Source organism: Capsicum annuum, chromosome 3 (assembly GCF_002878395.1).
Source record: "Capsicum annuum cultivar UCD-10X-F1 chromosome 3, UCD10Xv1.1, whole genome shotgun sequence".
Classification (NCBI taxonomy): Eukaryota; Viridiplantae; Streptophyta; class Magnoliopsida; order Solanales; family Solanaceae; genus Capsicum; species Capsicum annuum.
The window spans coordinates 14136570-14144871 of record NC_061113.1 but is presented as its reverse complement, the minus strand read 5'-3'; the positions used below and the strand labels follow the sequence as shown (position 1 = coordinate 14144871).

General features: G+C 36.6%; 1 protein-coding gene across 1 annotated transcript; it reads left to right on the top strand.

Moving 5' to 3' along the window:
* The first annotated feature begins 1128 nt into the window (after window positions 1-1128).
* LOC107864187 (probable methyltransferase PMT3) lies at window positions 1129-8202 on the top strand. The gene is made up of 8 exons (XM_016710478.2): window positions 1129-1564; window positions 3953-4380; window positions 4557-4721; window positions 4844-5026; window positions 5161-5755; window positions 6541-6653; window positions 6785-7005; window positions 7549-8202. The coding sequence occupies exons 2-8, from the start codon at window positions 4117-4119 to the stop codon at window positions 7862-7864; spliced, it is 1857 nt and encodes a 618-aa protein (XP_016565964.2). The 5' UTR covers window positions 1129-1564; window positions 3953-4116; the 3' UTR covers window positions 7865-8202.
* Window positions 8203-8302: the final 100 nt, after the last annotated feature.

Sequence of the window (8302 nt, the reverse complement as noted above, 5' to 3'; positions counted from 1 at the left end):
TATACACTAATGTGATATTATTACGAATCCATTAATATTTCTTTTACCAAAAAAGAACGCCTAAAAGCACAACAAAAAGTTATTTATGAACTTTTTTATTGTCATGCTTTGAAATTTTAAATTGGTTGATTTTGTTGAATCGGTAACAATTTTGTAAAAAAAAATCTAGCACAATAAAACACCAACAATATAACCATTTGCAAAATTGTATATATAATGTATTCTTTTTTCTTGTAAAGAACCCTCTATGCAAGTTGCGGAACAGATGATGCTGAAATCAATGTGTGAATATATATACTCGCGAAGCAGTGATGAAGTTAAGATTTTCATTAATGGAGTTTAAAGGTGTACATACAAATTAGTCGAAGGGAGTTACGTTTAACATCATTGTATATACATAACATAAATATTTTAACCATGTATAACTAGTTTTGTCCCTAACGAAGAGATAGGATTAGGAATGAGTTGAGAATGACCTACCTCTGTGGTGGACAAGATGAGAGAGGCGAGATTGAGATATTTGAACATGTAAAGAGGACATGCACAGATGTCTCAGTGAGAAGGCGTGAGATGTTGGATACGGTGAAAATAACGAGTAGAGTAGTGATTATTAGACAAAACGTGGTGCAACTATAGCTTGTCGAGGACATGACTGTAAATAAGGAGGTACGAAAATTATGAATTTAAGTAGAAGGTTAGTAGACAGTTCACCGTTGTCTCACTTTTCGATGGGGTTAGAAGACTTGGTGGGTGGTTTGGAGTCCCCTGCAATATGATAACATTAGTCTTATTCATATAGTTTCTTATTTTCTTTGATGAGTATTTGTTATCACATGATAGTTGTTACTGTGCCTTTCTGTATGCCTTTGTATTGCTTTTCGTATTAGCTGTCATGTTTTCTTTATCGACGTATTACTTTAATCATGATTATTTTGATTTGATGCACTTAATCGAGGATCTTTCGAATACAATCTGACTCTCTACCTCTACGAGGTAAAAGTAAGTCTACTTCCACTCTATCCTCTTCAAATTTTTACACGATTACAATTGAATATGTTGCTGTCGTCGTAATTTTTTTTAATATGCAAACTTTATAAAGTACTTGCAATTTGTAATAACTTTTTTTTTACCCAACTTGGATAATCTGTAAATGTCATTTTCCTTTTTAAGAGAATTTTACAGAAACACAATTTAGCAACATGAAAGTTTGTACCTTTCACTTCTACCCCCACTCTTTTCCTAAAATAGCAAAAAACATCCCAACATTTTCACCCCTCACAGAAACTTAGTAGATCCAATACCCCCCCCTCCCACTTCGACCCACCCACCCCACCCTGTCGGCAACCCCACCCCCGCCCCTACCCACCCCTCCATTCATTCCTCCCAACTGTATACATAATAATACTTACATTTTCCTTTTTATACACAGCTAAATTCCACTCTTTTCCCCATCATACACTTAGCTATTTTCTTGTTTTTTCTTGACACGTTTTACTGTTCTCAATTTCAAACACTTTTCATTTTTCCAAAATTTCAGATCTGTACCTGTTCTTGCTTGATTCCTGTAAGATTCCCTCTTGTTTTTATGGATCTGATTCATTTTTTTGCTTGTTAATTGTTCTTAGTTAGGCAAAAAATCTAATCTTTTTATTGACCCTTTATTGCTAGTGCTTAATTTTCTTGATTTGTATTAACAATCATGGGGTTTTTCTTAATGCATTATATTGAATCTGGTTTACTACATCCTTAAATAGACAAAGTTCTAATATTTTGGTATAATGTTTTGATGCTTTAATGCTAGTGCTTAATCTTGTTTATTTGTATTGAAAATCATGGGTTTTTTCTTAATGCATCATATTGAATCTGGCTTATCCATTTTGTGCTGTTAATCATATTTAGCTAATCTTTTGCTCTAAAGTTTATGACCCATTAATGCTAGTGCTTAATCTTGTTGATTTGTTTTGATGGATTTTTCTTAATAATGAATCTGGCTTGACCATTTGGCCCTTTGGCCTTTTTGTGCTTGTTAATTGTTTTCAGCTAGGCAAAGTTCTAATCTTTTTCTATAATGTTTCTGACCCTTTAATGGCTTAATGTTGTTGATTTGTGTTTTTGTTAATGCATTTGGCCTTTTGTGCTTTTGTTCTTTTGTTAATCATACTCAGCTAGTCTTTTGCTCTAATGTTATGGAATCTTTAATACTAGTGCTTAATCTTGTTGATTTGTATTAACAAATCTGGCTTACCCATTTGGCCTTTTGTGCTTGTCAATCAGTTTCAGCTAGGGAAAGTTCTAATCTTTTGGTCCAAGTGTTGGCACCCTTTAATGCTGGTGCTTAATCTTGTTGATTTGTATGAACAGTCATACTTTTTTTAATGCAGCATATTGAATCTGGCTTACCGTTTGTCCGTTTTCTGCTTGTTAATCATACTCAGCTAGGCAAAGTTGTAACCTTTTGCTTAATCTTGCATGTTCTTTTAATGCATCATATTGAATCTGGCTTACCCTTTTGGTCTTTGTGCTAATGATAGTCTCCAGCTTGGCCAAAATCTGTTCTTTGCTTCAGTTTTTTGTACCTGTTGATGTTAATGCTTAATCTTGTTGATTTTTATTAGTAATCATGGCTTGTTTAATGGATCATATGGGATTTTTGCTTACCCTTTGGCCGTTTAAGCTTGTTTCTTATTCCCAGCTAGGATAATATCTGTTTTCTGCTTGTGTTGTGCTGCCTATTATGATAATGCCTAGAGTTGTTTATTTGTATTAGTAATCTTGGCTTCTTAATTGCATCATCTCAGATCTGTGTTTCAATAAGTTTAATTAGTCTTATAGCTGTCATTGCTGCTGGTTACTGTTTGATTTCTTGAAATGCTGTATTCTTTATTTGTTCATTTATTTTTGTAGAAAAGATTGTTTTTATGTGTTGTGCTTAGTTTGGGTTCTGCTCTTCCACGCATGTGGTTGATTAGGTCCATCGGTATAAGGGCAATTATTGTTTTAATCTCCAATGATAAAAGTTGAATTTCATTGGTCTTCACAATTAATCCAAATGTTTTTATGCTTGGGGATCTTGTCCATAGTTAGTGTACTTCTCAACTGAAGATATGAGAAGTTCCATTGTGAATCTGCATTTTTGATGTAGTAAATGGCATCTGGACTGTCCATTTTGGTGATTGAACAAGAAATAGAATGCGATATAGGTGGAAGATGATGTGGACAATGTGGCCTGAAACGTAAATGATGTGCCTGCAGCTAGCCAACTCTGTTTCTGGAATTCCACTTGACTTTGTTTTCCACTTCCCGTTCCATTTTGCTTTTGAATTCATCGTTTAGTGCATTAGGGGTGTGATTTGATACATGTTATCTCGGGGGAGCAAAACTGTTCTTTCGTAATCCCTTAAAGATAATGTTTGTTTAGTCTTTGATTTCATCAATAATTTGCTCTTGGGTTAACAGATAGACTATGTGGCCTACACATACTTTAAAAAATTGGAGAGTTGCATGTTAAATAAGTCATGAAACACTATGCAAATAGTGAATCGTTGTTTTCGTTTCATTCTCTAACTGGCTAGAGAAGTAGACAAACTAACATCTTATTTTGAGTAATAACCTAAGTCAGATCACTGATACCCTAGCTGCGCAATTTTCGTGGAGTTCAATATGACTCCAAAGATTGTTTCTGTGATCATGAAAATTATACAAGAAATATATCATTTTAATTTACAAGTTCGTTTTAGGGAGATGTAAATGTATCACTTTAGGTCTTCTAGCGTACATGCAAGATTAGTGCATACTGCAATATCTGCTTGAGTTGCCTTTGTTAAATTGCTTTTCTATTTTCTTGGATTCTTTTCTGTATAATCTGTGTTTGTTCTTTGTTTTTTTAAAAACCATTTTCCCTTTGCCCACACTACTTGAGTTGATGTAGTGCTTTGTGCATGTGATTTCACAGGTGATTTCACCAATAGAAGAGATCCCTCTTCCTTCAGAATCTAATTTGTGCCATCTGTTAAGTTTGGGATCTTGGAGTTAACTGGTCCACCTAAGCAATGACTTCTAAGAACTGAAGGGGAAGGGTGAAACTGAAGCTTTTCTGAAGATTCTAAAACTACACAAATGATGCGAGGGAGATCAGATGGAGCGCAGAGGAAGCGCTTGTTGACTTCTATAGCTGTTGTTGCAGTCTTTGTTCTTGTCCTGTATTTTTATTTTGGCTCTAAGAGCAATGGTGAATCTGCTCTGGAGTACGGAAGTCGATCATTGAGGAAACTGGGATCCTCGTATTTGGGTGGAGACGATGACTCTGATCTTAGCAGCAAGCAAGATGAGAAGTTTGGGCTGGAAGATGGTGAAGATGTCATCGTTCCTAAGAGCTTCCCAGTGAGCATTACTTTTCCTTTCTTCTTGTTCTTTCTTTTGTTTCTAGATGTGATGTCACAATAACCCATGCAACTAACCCGTGTGGCTAAATGGAGGAACGGAAAAGCACTTGCCGCATTTTAGTTGTCTTGTTGACTTTTTAACTTTTGTGCTACTATTTTTTTTTCCCTTGAAAGGTTTGCGATGATCGACATTCGGAGTTAATTCCCTGTCTGGACAGGCATCTCATATACCAAATGAGATTGAAGTTAGATCTAGGATTAATGGAGCACTATGAAAGACATTGCCCATTGCCTGAAAGACGCTACAATTGCTTGATTCCTCCTCCAGCTGGATACAAGGTGAATAATCTATATCCGTACTAAATATAAACCTAGAGTATACTCTTTAACTTCCCAATATTACTCAATTATCTTCTGATGAAACACATCTTTTTTGCTTTCTCTTTTGGGTGCTGTTGTAGGTACCGATTAAGTGGCCAAGAAGTAGAGATGAGGTTTGGAAGGCAAACATACCACATACTCACCTTGCACATGAGAAATCTGACCAAAACTGGATGGTTGTTAAGGGCGAAAAGATAATATTTCCTGGTGGAGGCACTCACTTTCACTATGGAGCTGATAAGTACATTGCTTCAATTGCAAACGTGAGGACTCTCGCTCTTCAAATATTGTAGATCTGTCAATAAAAAGAAAAATGTAACCAGCCTTATGGTTAAATCATCAAATTCTTAAGATGATCGCACTTCTCAAAGTTGTCTTACTGTAATCATGATTGCAGATGCTGAAGTTCCCGAACAATAACTTGAACAATGGAGGGAGGATACGCACAGTTTTTGACGTTGGTTGTGGTGTGGCTAGCTTTGGTGGTTATCTTCTATCCTCTGATATCATAGCAATGTCATTGGCGCCTAATGATGTGCATCAGAATCAGATCCAATTTGCCTTAGAGAGAGGGATTCCTGCATATCTTGGTGTTCTTGGAACAAAAAGGCTTCCCTATCCAAGCAGATCATTTGAATTTGCTCACTGTTCCCGTTGTAGGATCGATTGGCTTCAGAGGGATGGCATCCTTCTTCTTGAGCTAGATAGGGTGCTTAGACCTGGAGGCTATTTTGCCTATTCATCTCCCGAAGCATATGCTCAGGATGAAGAGGATCTCAGAATATGGAAGCACATGAGCGCACTTGTTGAACGCATGTGCTGGAAAATAGCAGAAAAAAAGAACCAAACAGTGATTTGGGTCAAGCCTCTAAACAATGACTGTTACATGGCAAGACCAGATGGTACTCAACCACCACTTTGTCGGTCCGATGATGATCCTGATGCTGTTTGGGGTGTGAATATGGAAGCATGCATAACACCTTATTCTGATCGTAAGTGTCCTTTCTCTTGCTTATATTCATTCTTGAGCATCAGTGAGTATACCTATGTAAAGCAGAAAAAATGACAAAATCTTTTATACCTGGTTAACTAAACAATAGTAACTCATATGAAAAGATCGTTAACTGTGCAAGTGGATTATTGGATTGTTCAACCCTGTAAGTGCATTTTCTTGACATATGCTATGATTCTGTTTGGAGCCTTTTATGGAATGGTTATATTGTGTATTGTTGCATTAGTTTTCTGATACAATATGCATGAGCAGAAGTTCTTCTTTTGTTTTTTTATCAATGGAAATAATTCACAGTTTTTCCGACGCTTGTAAACCATGTTAAAGTTAGTTCTCTTTAGTTTCTGTCAAACGTGATTAAACGTGACATGGAGCAGTTACAGCTGACCGAGGACATGACCCAGGATAGGAAGGTATGGAGGAAAAACATTAGGATAGAGGGATAAGGTGTGTGGTTGAGTCGTAGGCAGTAGGTAGGAGGGCTTTGTGTCCTTGTTTGGCAGTGTTCAATATTTTTGGTGGATGTCATACCTATGTTATTTTATCATGTTCCTTGCATTTTTTTTTCTATATATACTGTCCTTTGTCTTGAGCCGGGGGTCTATCGGAAACAACCTCTCTACTTCTTTAGAGGTAGTGGTATGGACTGCGTACACTCTACCCTCCCCAGACCCCACGATGTGGGAATATACTGGGTTTATTGTTGTTGTTGTTGTTGTAGTTTCTGTCAAAAAAACTATAAACTTATTCTCATTTTCTGATATTCAGATGACCATAAAGTTAGTGGAAGTGGACTGGCTCCTTGGCCAGCTAGGCTAACCACTCCTCCTCCTCGTCTTGCTGATTTTGGGTATTCAAGTGAAATGTTTGAGAAGGACGTGGTAATCTTCTAGTCTTATTTTTCTATTTCTGCCACATCATTCCACACGCGAGATTAAAGTGCTCAGGTGCAGTTGTGATAATGTAAAGGGAAAGCTTAATATGCTTCTTGCTTTTCTTGGCTTATACACAGGAGCTTTGGCAGCGAAGGGTTGAACATTACTGGAATATTTTAAGTCCAAAGATCTCTTCAGACACACTGAGAAATATCATGGACATGAAGGCCAATTTAGGGTCATTTGCTGCTGCTTTGAAGGACAAAGATGTCTGGGTCATGAACGTTGTGCCCAAAGATGGACCTAACACTTTAAAGATTGTATATGACCGTGGTTTGATTGGCACAACTCATGATTGGTACGTGGATAATTTGTTACTTTACAAAACTATGTAGATTTCTCCCTTCTACTTTGTGGGCATCAATGTTTCACCCAAAAAGCCTATCTAGCATCCTTAACAAAATTGACCTTGTAAGATTCTCTTAATAGGTCAATTAACTGAAAACAATGATAGAAACTAAAACTTGCTCGTTAAAATGTTGGAAGTTGTTACTCCCTCAATCCAACAATACTTGTCCACTATACTAAAATAGATGTCCAACAATACTTGTCCAGTTTGGAAAATCAATGAACAATTTATTATCCTTTTCTACCCATTTTACCCTTGCGATTAAATGCTATTCATCAGTCAATGCATTTCCCAAGACATCACATTCAAAGGTTAATAGAGTAAAATTACGCCTATTAATTATTGTTTCTTAACCTATGTGTCAAGTCAATAATGGACAAGTTTGTTGGACTGAGGAAGTAATTGTAACCATAAGAAGCATGCAGACCTTTAGAATCTATGAACCAAAGATGATAACCGGAAATCTTACTTCCGTGCACATGTTGTGTGCAGGTGTGAAGCATTTTCAACATATCCTAGGACCTATGATTTGCTCCATGCTTGGAACATTTTCTCCGACATTGAAAAGAAAGGCTGCAGTGGTGAGGATCTGTTACTCGAGATAGATCGCATAGTAAGGCCAACTGGTTTTGTTATCTTCCGCGACAAACAACATGTTATTGACTATGTAAAGAAGTACTTATCTCCGTTGCACTGGGAAGCGGTAGCTGATCCAACTCCAGATCAAGACCAGGAAGGAGATGACATTGTTTTTATCGTCCAAAAGAAGCTGTGGCTCACAAGCGAAAGCATCAGAGATACAGAGTAAATGAAGTTCGCCACCACCAAGCACACACTTCCTCTCGATTCATTTTTCTCCTGCCTTTCGGGATTAATTAAGATTCAAGAACACAGCAAACCTCAAAAGGTCTAGGAGATATCAGTTTGATTTTGTAGTATTTATGATATTTGTTTCTTCCTTTTCCTCATTAACTTAATTTCCCACTTTATGTTTCTTTTAGTTGACAAACTCATAGACTACATATTATATGCATTTATAGGCTCTTTTTTTAATTATTGCACAAACTTTACTTGTTGCATTACATGGAATGTAAACTTATGTGCTAAACATATTGCTGGAAATGCATATAGATTGAAGAAGTCTCATAGCAGGAGTTGTCAAATTTTCAGTTGATATAAGCAGTATTACCACAACTTTCTCTTTTGTTAATCCCCATTAGAGGTACTGTATTTGTTATTAAGTGGT

Coding starts and splice junctions, on each gene's coding strand:
- LOC107864187 (XM_016710478.2), top strand. CDS start 4,117: ATGATGCGAGGGAGATCAGATGGAGCGCAGAGGAAGCGCTTGTTGACT. Junction 4,381..4,556: donor TCGTTCCTAAGAGCTTCCCA/GTGAGCATTACT, acceptor TTCCCTTGAAAG/GTTTGCGATGATCGACATTC. Junction 7,006..7,548: donor ATTGGCACAACTCATGATTG/GTACGTGGATAA, acceptor TGTTGTGTGCAG/GTGTGAAGCATTTTCAACAT.